The sequence below is a fragment of the Gorilla gorilla genome, chromosome 9 (genome assembly GCF_029281585.2).
Source record: "Gorilla gorilla gorilla isolate KB3781 chromosome 9, NHGRI_mGorGor1-v2.1_pri, whole genome shotgun sequence".
Classification (NCBI taxonomy): Eukaryota; Metazoa; Chordata; class Mammalia; order Primates; family Hominidae; genus Gorilla; species Gorilla gorilla.
Window position 1 is genome coordinate 42,958,197 of NC_073233.2, and position 21,216 is coordinate 42,979,412.

Consider the following 21,216-nt stretch of genomic DNA (forward strand, 5'->3'; position numbering starts at 1 on the left):
TTTTGCCGTTATTTAGGTAACATATCTTAATAATTAGAGTAAATCAATATAAACAGAAGATTTTTATATTTTATTATTTTTATATAGGTGATGGAAACAACAAAAGATCAAATCAATGTGCAACAATTGTTCAACAGGAATATTCAGTGAGCAACATTATTGAAACAGAGTGAATATGATTCAGTTTATCAAAGTTAATTTCAGTATCTGGGGACATGGAACTTTCAGCAGAAGAACATGTGCTCCAGCGTTTCATCTCTTGCATAATTCATGTTTCCCGTAAATTTGTTAGTTTTACCTTACACACTGTAGACTTTCAGTGAAGAGTAAGAGTCTTCACTGTAACTGTGGCTGAAGCTCTTAAGATAAGGTTTTTCCAGAAAATTTTTTTTTTCCGGAAAATATTTCAGGAGGAAAGACATTTGTTTCTAAGGTCATCTAGTTATCAACTGATGTCTTGAACCCTTAAAATTAACAGTCATTTTAACTAGTTTCATCCTAGCGAGTGTCTAATTAAACCTTGGCAAGATCACTGATTTTATAATATTCACTGGCAGCAATCTCCACATGTTAACTACACACACACACACACACACACGCACGCACTCACACAAATACATTTCTTTTCCTCCATTTAAATCTTCTGCCTGTAAATGTCATGAAATTCTTTAAACTTACATTATTTTGGGAAATAATATTATTCTTCTCCATGAGATTTACTTGGTGGCCCTTTCTTATTGTATTCTTACTCACTTCCTTTTTCCAGAGTACTAAGTAGCAATGGGCTCCAGTTTTCCATGAAAATTCTCACAAATAATTAGTTCAAATGACTGACTTTGGCACATCATTCATGCATCATATAATGGGGAGGGGAAATCCTTAAAGAAAATGCGTACAAATAATTCAGGAAAACATGTCAAACTTGATGTAGATTATTTATTTCTTCTTTCGTGTCAGTGGAGAACATTATCTATCTATATGTATACATATATTTATATTTATATCTACATCTGTAAAGCTATGAGAAACTAACTTGTTCATGGGCATAATCCAAGGGGTTGCTTGAAGGTATATAAAGAACACTAATGTGGGATGTAGTAGATCTTGCTTTTAAGTTTTGGCCAACTGCCAAATTGTTATGTTGCACAAAATAATCAATTTAATTCTTTTGGGTGTTAATTTCTTTATTGGCTAAATTTGTCATAACCACTCTATAGGTTATTTGTTACCAAGACTCATATAATAAATATAAACATACCTCGATGATTATTATTGCTTCTGAGTGTTTAAGGTTTGTTGAATAAAAAATCAGATCAGAAATCCTCAGTGAAGAATAAATTAGTAAATTGAGTATTTGGGTAAAATATTTTCAAAATGTATAGGTTCTAGAATGACTTTATTTATTATTGCATTATAAACACGTTTTTCTGGCCCTTAATTCATGTAACTAAAAGAAAACATAGACATTTTAAATAAACAAAAATGTATTTTTAAAATCAATGTTATGATTTTAAAAATAGATTCAAAAATTCCATACACCTGAATCTGAAAGGCTTTTGCAAAACTAATCAAACAACCTTCTAAGAAAGGATTTCTTGGCAGGAGTCAAGATTTTTCCAGAACCTTTTTTACGGAGGGATTTCATTGGAGGCTTTTTTAAGGGTAGGACTCTTTGGGGAGTGTGTAGAGCTCTTGCTATCTCCACATGCTCATTGCAGTAATACTTGTTGCTTCCTGCTGACAGATGGATGAGTGTGCGTTCTGCCAGATCCATGCACTGAGCATGGACCCAGTGCCCATCCCCATGAGAGCAGTAGATCATGGCAGGTTTGTTGAGCTCAGTTGAATAGAATGGTACCCAAGTGTTGATATCCACATCACAAGTAGGGCAGCATGTAATCCAGTAGCCTGTCTCAGACTCATCTTCTTCATCGTCTTCATTATAGGTGTCAAATTCGTCATCACCATCAAAACTATTTGCTTCTGCACTGAAACAAAATTCTTCGGAGTCTTCAAAGGGAGTGGAATCCCCTGGATCTTCCGTTGATGTTTGACTGTTTGTGAATGTTGTCTGCTCTTCATTAGTATCATCTTCAGCACATTTCAACATATAGAAATAGAATCCTTCTGAAACAACTTGTTTATTGTCTCCTGGTATGCCAAGAAAAACAGTTCCATTTCCCATGTTGCTTCCAAACCATATCTTGCTGTGCTTAATGTCTGGGGTCCAATCTGGGGTCTCCATCTCACGAATTTCTATCTTGTTGTCCTCTAAAGAGATGAAGTTGCAGATCATTCTTTTTTGATTTTCAAGCTGATAGCCACCAACAATAACAAATTCATCATTGTTAGTTTGAGTCAGGATTGCACTGGAGACAGAGATTCCTCCTGGCAAGACTGTGCAATTCACAGCTGGGCTACCCAGGGGAAGATCAACCCTTATTCTGTACAGGTTGGCAGGCCGGATATTATTGGCAAGTGAATGTCCTCCTAAAATATAGATAGTGTCATTTTTGGCAATAGAGACATGAAAAGATAGCCCATCCTGAAGTTCTGGAAGAATGTATGATGTAGCACACCCAAATTCAAAATCCACCAGGAAAACACGGGGCAGGCAGTCAGCTACACTATTCCATTTTTCTGTGGTTCTGTGGGTAGAAGGCATGTATGAGCGTCCTCCAAAGAGAACACCCATACTTTTCCCTCGGCTGTACACCACATTAATGGAATGACCATATCTGGCTTCAGGAACATCTCCTACCAAGTCTTTCTCTGTGCAGCGAAAAGTAACCTTTTTGTTGTTCTTGCAAACAATAGACATGACATAAATCTTATCTGAAACCTCATTGTTTGGTGTTTTCCCTCCATGGATGATGTATTGATGTTTTTCAGATTCCAAGCTGCTTTTGAATGTGCAAGTGGCTGGGTAGCGAAGAGGAGGGAGGTAGCAGGAATCCTTAGAGAAAATTGTAGGTTTCAGTTTGACATGGTTATGCTTTACATCCAGATGGAAAACTCCAGTGGGGCAGGATCTTTTGGGCCAGCCTTTTTGTCCAAAGAAGAAAACTTGTCCATCAAAATTCATCAGCGAGAAGCCTGGCTGAATTAGGGCTATGTTATTACTGACTGTTACCATCTGCAGAGACATAGTTTCTGATGGCACGTAGATATTTGTCTGAAAGAATTATAAAATAAAATGACTTAGAAATCGCTTCATATAATCATCGTATTTAGATTCCTTCACATGTGAATAGCATTTTTTTAAGTCCTCCCACACGCTTGCAGTGGGACTGAATGAGGAAAATCCAAGGAGTTAGGTCAGTAAAGAGTCACAGAACCTTTATTGCCATTCCATCCAAGGAGCTGGGACATGTTTTAGCCACGGACTATGCTCCCTAGGATTTCTGGGAATTGTAGTCCTTTTCCGTAAAGAGTCACCATGCGTCAGCTGAAAGAACCACATTTCCCAAGAATCCGTTCTCTCTGGGATGTGTAGCTTTGGAAATCTGTCTTTGTTGCTCTGGGAGAGGGGACTCCTGGAGTGTGTCTGTGAATAAAGACTAGCCGAAGGTGCGAAGTGACTAGATGGGAGCAAAGGAGGAAAACTAGGGAATGGGAGGTGAGAGTGGCTGACACCGACCCAACGTCCGGGTTGCCGGAAGGCTGCAGCGCCCGGAGCGGTGTCGGGCAAACCGCTACCCTGGTATTGCTGGAGCCTCTCCTGGGGACTTTTGAACAGGTGACCCGATAGGAAGCACAACTGCTTCTGTTGGAGTGCGGTTACCTGGAGACCGCAGTCTGAAGGGACTCCCGGCAGAGATGTCGTTACGGTGTCCTGCCTGTCTGGATGCTTAGGAGCGCGACTCAAAACTACACCCCTGACGACCCTGGAGGTGCTTGGGGCGGGAGGTTGAAGGGGGCACCGAGGTTACAAAAGCCGTGACTGTCTTACAGAACCGAAAGATGGATCTTTGAATCCCTAGAGTGCAGGGGAGACATTGCCTGTTAAAGATTTTTACCACTTCTACATTTAGTAATAGAAATACAGTTATTAGGTTTTAACGAGTGCACGTTAAAGGTCCTTTGTTTTCTTCACTGTTTTTACTACTGTTTTTAGGGTTCTTTTAGGGAAGCAGAGAAGGTTCCTAAACACATCTCCTTTTCATGTTCATTCTAGGAAAATAGAGTTAGTGGCTTTTTCACATCTTTCCAGTCCAAGAACTTTTGGGTAATTCTTTAATAATTCTGTAGTAAGTAAGCAGGGACTAAGCATAGAAGTGTTTGAATTATTCAGGATTTCATACTTGTGTTACAACAAAAAGAATATTTACTAGATGAAGGAAGCTTGATAAATTTCTATTTTATTATTGTTTACCTTAGAGAGTTGTGGAATACACTCTGTGTTTGCAGTGTGAAGTCCTGTGCACCAAATGTTAAAGGAAACAAAACATAGCACAGATTTCTTGACTTTTAAGAGTTAATTCTTAATATGCTTCAAAAGCAGTGTAAACAATGGCTGAGTGTGGACTCTGAATGCTTACTGGCTGGATTCAAATCCTGGCTCTGCCACTAACTACATGACTTTGGACAAGTTATGTAACCTCTGTGTGCCTCAGTTTCCTCATCCGAAAACTGAGATAATAATTTTACCAACCTCATATATTGATGTCAGTTATGATTAATAGTTGAATATACGTAAAGTACTTAGAACAGGGATTTGCATATAGTAGACGATAGTTATGATTATTTTAAAATTTACCAGAAATAAGGTCTAGTGCATACGCACCTGCCAGTAATGGCAGTTGATAAGGTTGGAGAGGATGAGAAGGGGCTTTAGGATATGGGAATCAGGTCAGTGGGTATAGACAGATAAACATTTGAACTAAAAGAATTGGATAAACATATATGATGAGGGTGCTGGTAGTAGTTAATTTATTAACAGATGATAGTTAATATTTTATTCTTCTTGTCACCCTTTGTCTAACTGGGGATAATCTTGGTATCTATTCACTGGGCTGTTTTGAGAAATAAATGGGATAGCACGTGTAAATCACATAGAACAGTGCCTGGCACATAAACACTCAATAAATGTTAATTGATACTATAATTTATCTAATTTATCTTTATTCCTCCTGCAAAGATTCCTTGGACTGTTTAGAATCTCTGGTCACTCTAATGAGATGGTAGTTTTTTTTGTTTTGTTTTCTTTTGCTTTAAAGAACTTCTGTAGATCAGCTGTAATTTACTGCTAAATAATCTCTTGTAGTTATTATTTTCAGTCTACTTGGGAGACTCGTAAGGGGGTGATCTTTCAACAATTATCTGGTGGGTTATTAAAGCAGGTAAGGAAATGGTGTCTCAGAAGGATTATTATCAAAGTTATGAAAACAAGCCTGTCTCCCTCAGTTGTACATTCAGCAAACTGCCCTGCTTATAAAATAATCTGGGCAGTGTTTTATTTATATCATGGCCTACCCAAGCCTACATGAGAGAAGGCATCTGAGCAACTATGAAAAATGCTATTCATAGAAACTAAAAGGAGACATTATTGACCCTCACTTCAGAAAACTGTAGGTGATTACACTCAGCCTGAGTGATTATGATCAGAGAGTTGTCCCATTTTGGGTGGGGGGAACACCAAAGCCAAGGCCTGCTTGTTTCAAACACCTGTGATGACTGTTATTGAGATACAAGGCAAGCCATACAGTGGTAATGGATTCCAGATCCAAAGGGATTTTTCAAGAACACTTGTTTTAAAGCAATGTTTTCATTGTCGCCCCTTGGTTTCATTTTAAGGTTGCTGTAGGAATTTTGGCTTCTCGTAAGTGAAAACATGATTATTGTAGATTACACAGAAACATTTTCTTGGGCAAGACGTAAGGAGGATTGTCCATTTTTGTAGCTTAGTCTAGGCCCCTAAAGATTTTTGAAACAGGGCTTTTGACCTGTTTTCCCTTTGATGCTCTGCTTTTGGCTCATTTCATAATTTCAAGGCCCTAAAAACAGTGGTAAAGTTTCTTATTGCTAAGATGAATTACCTCCTCTTGTAACATGGTTCAAGTGTGAGTAATTAATTTTTAGATTACTCACTTTAAGCAGATGATGTATGCATTGAAAGAATAAACAGGAACATTGAAAGTGTTTTCACATTATTTTGCCACATTTAGTTTTCTAAATTTTGCTTTATCAATTTGAATATATTTTTCACAGGAGTAGACTGTTGTATCTCTTCCATAGTTTCAATATGACTGTATTAGTCACACCTCGGTTTTTAAAAAGAGTTTTTAAATGATTATACTATATCTAAAATAACCTACTGAAGTCTTTTCCTTTTAATAGGCTACATAAAAACAGGCAGATTTAAAAGAATAAGATCCTGTTCTTCAGCTGAGGGAGGCTTCAAGGTCAACACATTAAAGATTCTTTGTAAAGGACAGAAATATAGGACCAATAAATATATACAATTTTCCCAACCCCATGCTAACATTCTTCAGCAGGGAGATTTTCATTTATTCTCTCTGATGCTAGGGCATAGTTGAGTATAATGAAAGGACTCATAGTATGAGGTCTGGGTTTATAGTTCCCAATACCTGAACTGACTTTTTCTTTTCCAAAGAAAGATACTGTACTGTGAAACATTAAATCTTGCTGATCCATGCTGGCCATGTTTTCTTGATTGCTCCAGAGTAGCAAGTAACCTCATGTAAGTAACTTCAGGCATTTAATGTGTGAATAACAGTATCTTGCACTGTTAATCAGGTTTGAGGCATATATTATTTTATTTCTGCTGGCCGTAAAACCAGGATTAGGTCTTCCTTCCTATCTTAGGCCAGAGAACGATTTATGTACGAAGATTAATAATAGTGCTCTAAAGGCCTAATAATTAAATCCCTGAAGCAGCCAGAGAACAGAAAGCCCCACATTTTCCAAATTCTACTCATCCCTTCCCTATCTAGACACCAAATCCACTTGTGACTAACACACTGCCAAAGTGTGGCATCTTCATTCCCTTAAAGTTTACTAACATAGGCTCCCATTTTTTAGCTTTGGTAGAAATGAAGGTATCAGACCTACCTGAAGGCCAGAGGGGCTGCTCACGCCTCTCTGAATCTTTGCCGCTAAACCAGGTATTAATTGTCAGCACTTGGGGAAGATTCACTGACTGCCCACTATGACTGTGGCAAGCAGAAGGCTGACTATAAAGAGAGTGTGTATGTGTGCCTACAGATGTTCTTATGAACACTGATCTAATGGGAGTAACTGACTGTGACCTTTTTTTTTCTTTCTTTCTTTAGATGGTTGAGGGAGATACCCGACAGGGTGTACCCTCAGGATTTAACTCTTTCACTACTAGCAACAATGGCAACACAATTCACTATTTGTACAGATAAAAAGAAATCTGGTCAAAACTTGATTTTTAAAAATTAAGAACATTTTAGAAAAACACAGAAGAAATACATATAGTTTCTATGGTTTAAATAAACACTATTTTGAATCAAATGAGAAAGTATTTGTCCTAAAGCAGAGCCCACTAATACCAGTGCTATTCATTTTAACTTTGAGGTACTCTTTTGTGGTCTCATTTTCTTTAATGCAAGACTCAGAAGGAAGGAGTTGTAATTATTCGAGGCCCTCTACCAACTTTATATCAGGCAGCTACTGAGTAATAATACAGTGTAATGATTAAGAAAATGGGCTTTTGGGGTCAAGCTCACCTGATTTTCTTTGCCAGCTCTGATATTTTTCAGGTAGTAGAGTCATCTTAATCCTTAAGCCTCTGTTTTTCAGGTAGAGTCATCTTAATCCTTAAGCCTCTGTTTCTCTGTCTCTGAAATGAGGATAATAGAAATATTTACTTCAAAAAGTTGTCGGGAAAAGATTAAATGAGATAATGTATGCAAAGTGTTCAGCCAAGGAAGAGTTTAATATTCCATAGTGATCTTGATAGCAAAAACTACCTTTATAATTTCTTTTATTTTCTTTTGTTTGAGATGGAGTCCCGCTCTGTCTCCCAGGCTGGAGTGCAGTGGTACGATCTTGGCTCACTGCAACCTCTGCTACCCAGGTTCAAGCGATTCTCCTACCTCAGCCTCCCGAATAGCTGGGATTACAGGCACACGCCACCACACCCAGCTAATTTTTGTATTTTTAGTTGAGATGGGGTTTTGCCATGTTGGCCAGGCTGGTCTCAAACTCCTGACCTTGGGTGACCCACCTGCCTTGGCCTCCCAAAGTGCTGGGATTACAGGAGTGAGCCACCTCGCCCAGCCTATAATTTCTAATAGTAGCATAATTTCTAAATGCAACCTAATTTACCTAACCTTCCACTATTGTTGGTCATTTGATCAGTTTCCATATGGCTTAGATGATAAAATGTAATGATCAGAGCTAGGCAAATCTGGGTTTGAGTTTCAGTTCTGTGACCTTTTTGAGTGTCAGTTTTCTTATCTCTAAAATGGCAATAATAACTACCTTATTGTAAGGATTAATGGATTAAAATGTCTATAGAATGTACATAGTAAATCTTACCTAATGATGAAGATGCAAATATATTACCTAAATATATTTGCATAAGTGACTAATTTTTTGCAAAATTTTAGTGTATATTTTCAGGGTCGATTTTTTTTTAAACAGATGTATGTAGCTCAGTTGATTGGTTGATTCTCATCATTTGAAATGTCGATCCATCCTTAAAAAAGCATCGTCATCTCTTCTAGTTCCTTCTGTGATGATTTTTTTAATCTGCAAAAGGATTTTGGGTTATTTCCCTAACCTATTTATGTGTTATATAAAGTGTTGTATAATGATTAAGATACTTGAAATTACAGCAACCATAAGGACAACTGTCATAAAATTGATATATTGGATGTCTTCACTGTAAATACAAAATAAGAAATGCAAAAATAGAAACCATGGATAGATTTAGATGTGTTTTAGCCTTTGGATTTTACTAACATCAAAAAACAGGCAATTTTTAGCATAACAATTAGTTGCTGAATGGGTTAGTTGTCTCTTGACAAGACTAGAAATTAGTAGCACATTTGAAAATGGGTTTTAAGACTCCAAGTCCTTGCTATACCATTAGGAGAGCATTAGACTTACAGTGATCTCATACAAGGTTCCTGATCTCCAAAAGTCCTCAGCATTTAAACTAAATATAAAATAGTAAACTATATTTATTGAGCATCTACTATGTACAAAGCCATGTGGAGAATTAGAAAAAAAATCAGACACAGGTCTTGCCCTTAAAGCAGGGGTTGCCAATCCCTGGGCCACGGACAGGTACGGTCAGCAGTCTGTTAGGAACAGGGCTTCACAGCAGGAGGTGAGCCGCAGGCCGGCAAGCCTTACTGCCTGAGCTCTGCCTCCTGTCAGATCTGCTATGTGGCATTAGATTCTCATTGGAGTGTGAACCCTGTTGTAAGCTGTGCATGTGAGGGAGCTAGGTTGTGCGTTCCTTATGATAATCGAATGCCTGATGATCTGAGGTGGAATAGTTTCATCCTGAAACTGTCCCCCTCACTCTGGTCCATGGAAAAATTGTCCTCCATGAAACTAGTCTCTGGTGCGTAAAAGGTTGGGGAACTACTGCCTTAAAGAACATATATGATAGTAGAATGAAGCAACTTTTGGTTGCAGATGAACATGCCTTACATTCTTCCCACATTCAGCTTTTCTTAAAAGTTCTTAGAAGTTCATTAAGAAATCACAATTATAAGTTGCTCAGCCCATTTTTAAGCCTTGAGGCAGAGTAAAACAGAGTAAACAACCTTTATCTTATGGGAAAAATAAAAACTTAGTAATGGGATATCCTGGCCTAGTAATTGGACAAAAAAGGAAACATAATTGGAAAAAAAAGATGGAAGCCAACCTCAAGCCCCATCCCTTTATTTTTACATTCAAACTACTCAGGATCAGAAAAGTTTACATAAATTGACAAGGGTAACACAGCTGCAGTGGTCTGTGGATATGATGGGTTGGAGGGAGGCAGAGGAGAAAGACTGTTCTGTGAACTCATGACAGTGCATTTCAAGAAATGTAGTGCATCTCTCAAGTGTTTCCATCCCCATTTTATAAATGGAGAAACAGCTTAAACTTCATTGTCTCTCAGTGAGTTAACAAGTGTTTGCAATAAGGTCAGTGGCAACTTTTCATAGCATTAGGATAAGCATAGACAATGATTAGTGTTTTACTAAGTGGCAGATTTTTGAGGAAATAAGATAAATTGTATTGGAAAGGTAGATGTTTGGCTCGTTGAATGAATTCCACAATAGGAGCCACAACTGAAACTGACAAAGAAAAGAGGAAGGAAGAGGAAATGTATAGAAGGAAGCAATTTACAGTTAGTATGATGTATTGTCAAGAGAAGAACATGACAAGTGACTTGACATTTTTTATTTAAAGCAATTAGTTAGATATGGCCACCTGACCAGAATGACTGGTATCATCCTAAAAAATTTCATGATCTCTGATTTAAGGTGGATTCTTTTCTTGAAAACAAAATAGAGAAAACATTTCAGAGGAGTTTTGCTAGAAAAATGTTCTTGCTAGAAAAAATTTACTGAAATACTTTATTTTTAGAGAAGGAAAGGAGTTAGGAGTTTGTGATTCTTTTTATTTTTTATTTTATTTATTTATTGATTTTTTTGGAGACAGGGTCTTGCTCTGTTGCCCAGGCTGGAGTGCAGTGGCATAATCTTGGCTCAACTCAGCCACCACCTTCTGGGCTCAAGTGATCCTCCCACCTCAGTCTCTCAAGTAGCTGGGACCACAGGTGGACACCATCATGCTCAGCTAATGATTTAATTTTTTTGTAGAGATGAGGTCTCACTATACTGGCCAGGTGGTCCTGAACTACTGGGCTAAAGTGATCCCCCATGTTGTCCTTCCCAAGTGCTGGGGTTACAGGCACGTACTGTGCACCTGGCCTGATTCTTAATTTCTATCTTTGAGTATAGAAACCATATTGGCAAAAAGAAATTATATATATATGTGCATGTGTGTGTTATGTTTTGTACATTGAGGCAGAATTGCAAATAAAGTATTGAGTGAAATTGGAAACTGGGGAAGCATTGTATTACCTCTTATAGCCCATTTATTATTCCACAGTCTTAGGAATTTATAATTCTAAATAGCTGGGAAACAAATCTAAAATCTTACTTCTTTTAAGAGAATGCCAAGTGAAATAGAGGTTGATTTTATTTGCAAGATCTGGTATTTTGAAACACTTAGAAATGAACTCCTAGGTGATTTAGTTCAGTTGGTCTACACCTGCTCCTAACCAGCTGTGTTGGTTTTGCTTTAGGGTAGGCTTCTTGGTATTGTTTAAAGTCCTGTGCATTGTGCAGGTGGCTAACAGGCTCAGGAAGTTGGAGAGAAGGGGACAACTTTAATTAAGAGTGGATGCCTTTGTGTCATAGTATGCAATATAAAGTAACCGTTAGTGGGACATTGTATCTTATGTGAGGGTGGGATTAGGTTTGAGCTAATAAATGTTTTATGATTGAAATATTGTGTGATTATAGAGCTATAAAGTTGACTCAGAAACCTTACTGCTTTATGGATTCACAGTTTTATCAGGAGTCTTGAAAAAAGTGTTCATTGAATTACTCGCCGTTACTACCCATAACTCATTGATACAGTTGATAGCATTTCTGAGGCTAGGAGATCAGTTTTGGACATGGTTGAAATATGGGTATGGCAAATTTTTCTTGATAAATGTCTAGAGGTCAGTTAGTGTGCTTGTTTTGTTAGGGGGTGAAGATAAGGTGTTTACTTGTAATTCCACACAACTCTAAATGATTTTAAAAAAACAAGCAAAAATGGTAGTGAAAAGGCATTCTTTTTGATTTCAAAAACAATGGATTTCCTGAGATTTGTCTTATGAGTATATCCTACAGATTCCATGTACACAGTTAATCTGTTTTTAAAAAATGATAGGGAGTGAGTGGGGAGAGTTCAAATGCTTAATTGGTTTGCGTTTTTCTTTGTTTAATAGAATTAATAACTGCGTAATTGAAAACAATCTAATACTTAGGTGACCTGCCTCAATGAGTCAATGCAGACATTTCTGGATTGACTTAAACAGCTAGGAGGAAGAGTATACTTGGGGAAATAAAATGGGTATTATACAATCTGCTGGTGAACAGAAGGGCTTAATGAATGATAGCCTCAAGAAACCTCATTAAAGTAGCTTGGGTGAATGAACAGGAAAGGGAAGCAAATTTTTCAAGAGGAAAGTTTCTGTTTATGCATGTAATTTTATAGATTAGTATTAGTCTCTCTCCCAGAGCTTTCTGTGGGGGGAAAACAACACACCTGGTTCCAACATTCTTGGTAAACTTTTAGTGATAATTTTCTTTTCCTAAATATCTTTTGTTTTAATTGAGTTATCCTTCTTTTCTGTTTCCATCCCCCATTTTTAAGCTAAAAAAAATTATAGATTCACAAGATGAATTCACAGGAGGTTCCAAAGAGGTATATAGGGTGGGCCCATGCAGCCTTGGTCCAGGCTTCTGCAATGTTAACATCATGCATAAGTTTAGTATAACATAAAAATCTGAGTTATTGCTATTACAGAAACAGAGTATTGTATAGAATATGTAAATTACAGCCAGGCACAGTGGCTTATGCCTGTAATCCCAGCACTTTGGGAGGCCAAGGTGGGCGGATCACTTGAGGTTAGGTGTTTGAGACCAGCCTGGCCAACATGGTGAAACCCTGTCTCTACTCAGAATACAAAAATTAGTCAGGTGAGGTGGTGTGCACCTGTAATCCTGGCTACTCAGGAGTCTGAGGTAGGAGAATCACTTGAACCCAGGAGGTAGAGGCTGCAGTGAGTAGAGATTGCTCCACTGCACTCGAGCCTGGGTGACAAGAGCAAAACTCAGTCTCAAAAAAAAAAAAAAGTCAATATGTAAATTATAAGTCTCTTTAGGGAAGGACCTAGATCTGTTTTTGTTAAGGCATCCTTTGTGCTATCTTTGTTTATAATCTGAACCCACATTTTAAAAATTATATGCAGTTTTTAGGATGGATGTGCTCCCTTTTCCTTTAGGTGAGAATTTGTCAAGGGGAAATGTATAGCTATTAAGACATACTTCTATTACTGCTGCATGGAATGCAATTCATCTCTCTCTTAAAGCTTTGTAGTCAACAGTAATCCCCAAACCTTTCCTACCTCCTTCCAAATACTTCCTTTAATATTCACAGCAAAGGGCTATACCTAGGGCAATTTAATAATATATGGAAGTCTAGATGCTTATACTATCAACTTTTTTGGTGATAGTGAAGAGGTCTATGCCTTTTACATGTTAGAAAAGGCTGTTGATAAAAGCTCATAACTTGAAGTGCAGCGTATACCTTGATGCTAGAATTGTATGTTTTTTTATTTCATCCTGATGAAAAACAATAAAGGAGTGTAGGTTCTTTTCTGTTTTGTAAGAGATGTTTTGTTTTATATTCTGCTTTCCCTTTATTCCTTTTGTTTCTTCTTTTGTTTTCTCATTTGTATTGGTAGGTCTCTAATATATAATGATGTAATATGTGCTCAGCCTGTGGCCTTTTGAATGTTATTGGGGTATGGAACATAAATGGAGGCATGAATATACCTGCCAGGGTAAGATTGCTGCTTTGTGCTTAATTTCCTGATGGCTTCAGATACACTTTAAAGTTCATAATCATGAGCATCTCATGACTATTTATGAGGAGAGAACCACCCATTACTGCTCATCAATAGAGTCATTAGTTGACAGAAACCCCACATGAAGTTTCTTTCCCATACTCATTTATTCTCTATGATTGGACTAGATAACCTTCAGGTTTCTCTCAAGTCACAGAATCTGAATTTCTCACTGGATGTTTTTCTTTCTTCTTGATATTATCTGAAAGACAAAAAAATTAGAGGATGCAAAATTGTTGTAGTTCAGTCAAGGAGGAAGAAATCAGTTCATACTAGATCTGTTCTAATCACATCTGTGCAGCCTTATTAAATCTCTGCAGTTAGAGTGCAGTTTGGTCTTTTGGAGATTTGACCATTTACACAAATATAAAAGGACACACACCTTGTGCAATTGTTGAAGTACAAATGTTGATGGTTTTATTTCCTTAGGCAAAGTGATGATATTTTGATAATATCCCATCTTACCTTTCCGTATAGCAGTAGATGCTTACTGAGCAGAAGAATACCGTTTTGAGTAAGTGGGCTTTGATAGACCTGCACAACTCTCAGAGTTTTTAACCACCTCCCCCCCGCCCCCCCCCCCCCTTTTTTTGCAGACATATAACCCTAGTGCTGTTAAAAAGTACACTGTGCACTTTCAGAGAAGCAAGCTTGTGGTGATTTGCTTTTTTAGGTCTACCACTCTTGTGTCTGAAAGTTGCATTTTGTTTGAGTAAGTTCATTAAGCAGGGATCTGAAGGTAAACACCAAAGGTGTGCTGAATCAGTGGTGACAATTTCATGTATCATATTTCATAATAATGTTCTTTCAGAGAGCACATAACATTAACTAGCTTAGGTGGTTGTTAGCTTCATTATTTGATAGCAGAAAACAAGACTTTAGGGAGGTTATATGATTTTTCTATCTCTCAGTGACTTGGCAAAAAGTGAACCCTGTTCCTAACCAGGCCTGTGGTCTTCAAGTGAAGTGTAGTAGTCCATGGAGCAGTGCGTGCTCCCTGTATTTCCTTCTGGGTGCCATGATTGTGAAAGTGTTGCTTGTGATTTACCAGCAGATATTTATACACATTTACTTATCACAAGACGTTTTGAGTCTTTCATGTGGAGCTCAAAGCCTTAAAACATAAAAACCAAACCAAAACAAAGAATTCTGTTATCTAGGCAAGTGTCTCTCTCTCTCCCCCTCTTTTTCTTTTAGAAAAATACTTCATGATAAAAACACAAAAGTATGTGAATGGTAATTGAAAATGCATTGCTTCCTTTTAGAAACCCACTAGGATTTGCATAAACCACTTGGCTGTCTGATAAGTCATTATCTGTTCTGTCAGTCCCTGGGGACTTTTAATATTAGGTTTATATTTTTATAGAAAAGGCAAGTTCTAAATTTGAAGATGGGTATTGTTAAACTCTTCAATAATGACAGTTTGTGAAACTGCATGTTCCAAAAGTCCTTTAAAAAGTCAATAAGGCCAGGCGCAGTGGCGCACGCCTGTAATCCCAGCACTTTGGGAGGCCAAGGCAGGCGGATCACCTGAGGTCAGGAGTTCGAGACCAGTCTGCCCAACATGGCGAAACCCCGTCTCTACTAAAAATACAAAAAAAAATTAGCCAGCCATAGTGGCAGGCGCATGTAATCCCAGCTACTCGGGAGGCTGAGGCAGGAGAATTGCTTAAACCCGGGAGGCAGAGGTTGCAGTGAGCCGAGATCGCATCAAGAGCGATACTCTGTCTCTAAATAAATAAATAAATAAATAGTCAATAAAAACATGTCATCTCTATATTGGGATAACCACACAAATAAAATTAAAGGCCTAGAAGGATTTTGAATTGTGCTGGCACAATCTGTTAATTGTTTGCTTTCAGTACTACTGAGATGTGTTGGATAATGCTCAAAATATGCCAGTTTAAGAAGTGGAAAAGAAGGTTAAAGGAATTTCTATTAACACTCTTAAAGCATTATGAGAAGACATTTACAGGAATGGAAACCACAACCTGGCTGCATCTGTTTGGTATTTGTTTGCTGAAGTAACTTACAAAGATGATTTTAAAGAAGAGATTGATAAAATAAAATGTTGAAATTTTTCTAGGCTCCAATTCTGGAAAAGCAGATTGACGTTGAAATTCTTGTAATAAAGTATACATCCTACTGTAGTGAAATAATAGCCACCTTTGAGTTTACTTATCATTATTTACTGTCTAGCTACTGCAAACACAGTTTATTCAGCTTTGCATTGCTAAAGCCTGGTGGTGTTACAAGTAAATGTGCATAAGCCATAACCGATGCTTTTTCATGTATCGAATTTTTTCAGGTACAAATAGCTTGAAACAGTTTCTTTTGTTTTAAGTTGGTACCCAGCTACACTTTTAATTTTCACTCAATCCTCTACAACTCTATGCTTTATCTGGGGTTGTAATACATGAGGAATTATCTTGATTTATCTTTAGGTAACATCGCTGCCTTCAAAGTTGAGTGGGCACAGTTATAACAGGTCTTTGTGTAGGCAAAGGACAGAATAGTAAGACTGATCCATCATCATCATCATCATCATGGCTAACATTTTTTGAGATGCCATGCGTACTCGTTTAATTTTCATAGTAATCTTGTGAGGCATGTGTAGTTTCACGATTCTTTATTTAAACCCTCAGGGTCAGATGTGCTTCAGAATTCAGAACTTTTTGGAGTTTAGAAAGGTAATCAGTGTGTGTGCCATATATTATACAAAATCTCTAGGCTGGTTCTGGGAAAGCACCTTATATGCAAGCATATTGGTATTTCTACAGGGAAATATATGAATAGTAACACTGAGTAGAATAAAAGGCATAAGTATTCTCATGTTAATTCAATCAGGTCTTGTCCCCAAATGCATTTGGGCATTATCTTATGAATTTTTTTTTTTCCTGAGCTTTTTGGTATTTTGGAATTGAGGTTAAGGAAATACAGACCTGTACAGTTGTAATCCCCCCCTTTTCTTTTTATTTTTTTTGAGACAGAGTTTCGCTCTTGTTGCCTAGGACGGAGTGCAATGGTGTGATCCGGGCTCATCGCAACCTCTGCCTCCCAGGTTCAAGCGATTCTCCTGTCTCAGCCTCCGGACTAGCTGGGATTACAGGCATGTGCCACCATGCCTGGCTAATTTTGTATTTTTAGTGGAGACAGGGTTTCTCCATGTTGTTCAGGCTGGTCTCAAACTTCCAGCCTCAGGTGATCCACCTGCCTTGGCCTCCCAAAGTTCTGGGATGTAATCCGTTTTTATAGATACGGGGAAACAGAGACCCAGAGAGGTCAAGTAACTTGCCCAGTGCTACACAGTGAGTGGCAGAGCTGGGCTGTGACTATACAGCTATTTGACAGAATAGGCTAGATCTGCATATACTAAAGTGGTGATATGTCTATGATAACTTATTAAATTAAAGCTGTAAAGAATAACATATAATATGGTTCCATTTTTAGAAAAAATCTATTATTCTCTATAAACATTATAGGGAAAGATTTAGAAATACATTCTTTAGACTCTTGACAGCATTTAGCTCTGATGGTTGGGAACTGGCAGAGTCAGGAGATACTTAAAGGTTTTTAGAATTTTATATCATACACGTGCTATTTGTATTTTTAAAATGATAAATGTATGAAGGAAAAGTGGGAGAAAAAGTTAACAGATATTTACTCTTGTTTCAGATAGAAGGAAGCTTGGTGCTCTCCCTTCCTTCCATTATTGGAGAAACCCCTACTTTTTATGGTCCCCCATGTAGTATACTGGCTGCTTAGGCAGTAATTACATGTCTGCTTTCTGTAGATAATTTTCTCAAAGCTATGTAAGAAGCATACTTTATACAGAATGAATGGAGTTTAACAAGGTGAAATATCATAAGTGAAAATGAAGTCCAAACTGTGCTTGGATTGAGGCATTGTGTCTTAGCTGACAGGTGTTCAGTTAGCACTGTGCTAAATGAATGACAATGTGGAATGGCCACTACCAGTGTGAATGGGAGCTCTAGCTGTATAGCATGAGTGGAATATTGAGAATGTGAGTTAGTCTAATCTCATCGTATCTGGAGTCTTGTGTTCAGTTGTGGATGGTATATATAAAGGGATGCAGTCAATGTGAAATTTTTTCCAGATAGATTGATCAAGAAGATTTAAGGACTTGAAACCATGTCATATAGGGCACAGGTGAAATAATTGAACAAGTATAGTTTAGTGTTTTGCCAGCTTCTAGCAATGCTTGACTGTTGTACTTGCTCAAATGAGTAATGTTAGCTTAATATTGATTGACTGCCAGCTCTATGCCACATCCTGAGCTATCAAGCATTTGGGATACAAAGATGAAGAGATGTGGACTCTGCCTTTTATGTCTCTGAGTCTAGTAGAGAACACAGAAATGTACACAACTGTTTCCAATACAGCATGATAAATTTAACAGTAGACCCTAGTACAGGAGCAGCACAGATAAATTAAGATTAACTCTTCCTGCAGTAGTGGGAGATGGGGGATAAAGTCTTCAGAGACAAATGGAATTCTGAGCTGGGTTTTGAAAAATAAATTTGTTTCAGTGAATGAAATGAGAAGATTGACAAAGGATGGTATAACCTTGTTCAAATATTTGAAAAGATGTCATGTATAAGAAAGACTGAAATTTTTCAGTACAACCTCAGGGGCTCAGAAACCAGTTGGGGTAGAGTACAGGGAGAAAGATTTAGGCTTAATTTTAAAAGTTTTTAACAGAGCTGTCCAAAGGCTTTTTTGGAATGCTCAGAGTTACCAGTCCCTGGATGTGTTGATGCAAAGGCAAGTCAACTGTTTGTCAGTGATAGTAGGAAAGGGGGGGAGTGGAGTCACCCGATGAATAGAGTGACAGTGAAGTGCTTAAAGGCATGGTTTCTAGGATCAGACTTCTTGAGCTGGCACTTCTCCATACTGACTCTGTGACCTTATCTAGGACTGTTAAGATAACTAACAAAAAAATTGCTCAGAACAGCACCTGGTACACAGTAACTGCTAAATAAGTCACTAAGCTATTGCCATTGGATGGGTGGTTAGTTGAGTACTCTTTAAAGTTCCTCCTACCTCGAAAGACTTTGAGTTTCTAATTGTGTAATTGGGTGACAATAGTCATATGAATATATGACAATATTCTTATGAATTAAGAAGATAGTAATGAGCAGACTGAAGCAAAAAATAAAATTGTGATAGTTAACAATTCAGCAGCAAAGATATGAATAAAACTCTGGTCTCTTGAACTAGAGGTCACTGCTCTAGTAACTATCTTGATCTTTGTTTTGGAGCCTTGGAATTTTTCAACCTACCCATCCAGAATATTTTAAAAGGGGCTGGTATTGCCTGATTCTCTCTAGCTGGTATTTTTCTGTCTTGCAGATACTGTGGCCTCATGAATAGGAATGTCTGCCCATATGTCAGGATTGGAAATAATGGATGAAGATCAATTAATCAAAGACGTCTTGGATAAATTCCTTAATTGTCATGAGCAAACATATGATGAAGAATTTCTGAACACTTTTACTCATCTTTCACAAGGTAAAATGGAGAAGTAAACTTTCTGCAGCAATGGAGATAAATAATTTTATTATAAGTGTATGTTTTTGCTGCCTCTTAAGAAAGACTATTTAGTGAACATTCATTCCATTCGTTTATCAGGTAATTCTTACTAGGGCACTCGTGACTGATGCCCTAATGTTACTGATGATATAAATACCAGTCTTCATACATCCAAGAGTTGTGTGATGGTGTCAGAACCACAGAATTTGATAACTAAAAATGACTTGAGAAATCATTTAATATAATCCTTTTATTTTTTAAGAAAGCCAAATGCAAAGAGTGGAGGTTGTTAAAAGCCTACTTTAAAAAATTTCAAAGAGAAATAGTGTAGTATAGACTACGGGATTACACTGCACACTTCTGGATCCTGGGATCACCACTTACTGGCCATGTGATCATGGGTGGGGGTAGTTTTTGAGTAAAAGAGGAATAATAATAGTACTTTCTCTCAAAGGTTGAGAAACGTTAATTGAGATAATCCATGTGAAATTCTTAGTGTAGTGACTAATACATAATAAGTACTTACTGAATGTTAGGTATTTGTATTGCTGTTGTGATGCTGCTGCTGCTGCTGCTGTTGTGGTTTCTGCAGAATGGAAACAACCCTTTAGAATGGATGTGATGAGGCCAAACCCATGTTGTGTTTTTCATTATTTGTTTTGTTTCCCTCATCCAGTGTTATTGCTTATTAATAGAGCCAACATTTGAAAGTTGGGTAATTTTACACGAAAATCTTGATTTGTGTTTTTTTGGGGGGGATCAAGTGAGAAGATCTGTTACTTCCTCATGGCAATATCAGCTAGAGCTCAGGAGCCCTTGCCCAGTGAGCTCCTCAGTTTGTCACGCTCTCTGGCACTCACACAGTCTAAAAACGTGAGCTTACATTGTCTGCTTCATTCATTCAAGTGGCCCCCTAGGCATTTGAGTTGTTATCTTCCTTCTGGGTTCTGCTTCAGATTGCCATCAGCTTGCTCTCAACCTTGATCCTTTCTGGGTCATTGATCCACATTTTTGAGACCATTGGTTCTCTACCTAGCTACACATTAGACTCACCTGACTCGCTTTTAGAATGTATTGACATCAGAGCCCACTCTAAAGCTCAGCTAGGATCAAGGGATTCGTATTTTATTAAAAAAACCTCCTCTGGTGCTTCTAATATGTACTCAAGGGTAAGAACAGGGAGTTCCATAATCTCTGAGGTCATGACACTCTTAAGATACCTGACTTCATGATTTGAGTAACGATTCATGTGTCCCAAAGAAATGTAAAACAAAAGTAGTAGTTATAAGGAAATTATAGTTATAATGTATAAATGTAAAAGAAGAGTAGTAGTTATAACGAAAAGAAAATATGATTCTAACCTGTTTATCAGGCAAGATATAATATAATTGATATCTGTTTTGTTTACACTTAAGCAAAAAACATAGATGTGGTGGTTTTTGTTTATACTTAATGGAAATGAAAAATTTAGGAACTAGCTAGTTAACTTTGGCGCTGACTGTGAATGATCTGTTTGGACATAACATGTAGATCAAATTAATCTTGATAATGACCAAATTATCTTTTAGTCTGTGCACCTGGGTTTAGGAAGATACCTGCTTTGTTCGAGGCTAATGATTTAGTTTGTGTTTTCTGGACCCAAACAGCAATATGAATGGCTGTGGTGGGGTGGTGGAAACAAGGGTAAAATTGGCAGAATTAATGAATTTTGGTATGCTAATGACATTTTGATAATTCACATTATTTTGGAAATCATTTGTAAGGCTGACTTTACAAATTTTTGTACCCTAGAATAAAAACTTTTTGCAAGGACTTTGATATATTTTGGGGGTTATAATACATTTACTTTTATGAAAAGGGGTCTTATTCTGTTTTCAAATTCCAGTATGATCATTGCATGCTGAGAAAGAAACTGTTGCAGATGTGATAACTTCATTTTGGGTTCAGTTTTGGACCCCAAATTGATCTGAAATAAATGATGA

At 37.5% G+C, this 21,216-nt stretch overlaps 2 protein-coding genes across 8 annotated transcripts in view; one reads left to right on the plus strand and one right to left on the minus strand.

Moving 5' to 3' along the window:
* Nucleotides 1-1,434: 1,434 nt before the first annotated feature.
* Nucleotides 1,435-3,441, minus strand: RAG2 (recombination activating 2). Its single transcript, XM_004050960.5, has one exon. The coding sequence runs from the start codon at nucleotides 3,146-3,148 to the stop codon at nucleotides 1,565-1,567; it is 1,584 nt and encodes a 527-aa protein (XP_004051008.3). The 5' UTR covers nucleotides 3,149-3,441; the 3' UTR covers nucleotides 1,435-1,564.
* Nucleotides 3,426-21,216, plus strand: part of IFTAP (intraflagellar transport associated protein) — a 64,820-nt gene continuing 47,029 nt past the window's right edge. For 2 of the 7 annotated variants that reach the window (XM_004050963.4, XM_019037687.3), the window contains exons 1-2: nucleotides 3,426-3,570; nucleotides 19,055-19,213. In XM_004050963.4, the coding sequence (XP_004051011.1) occupies nucleotides 19,078-19,213 (136 nt within the window). In that variant the 5' untranslated portion in view covers nucleotides 3,426-3,570; nucleotides 19,055-19,077. Of the gene's footprint in view, nucleotides 3,894-19,054; nucleotides 19,214-21,216 lie in introns of all 7 variants that reach the window. The other 5 variants (XM_019037683.3, XM_019037688.3, XM_019037686.3 and 2 more) reach the window with 5 other exon arrangements.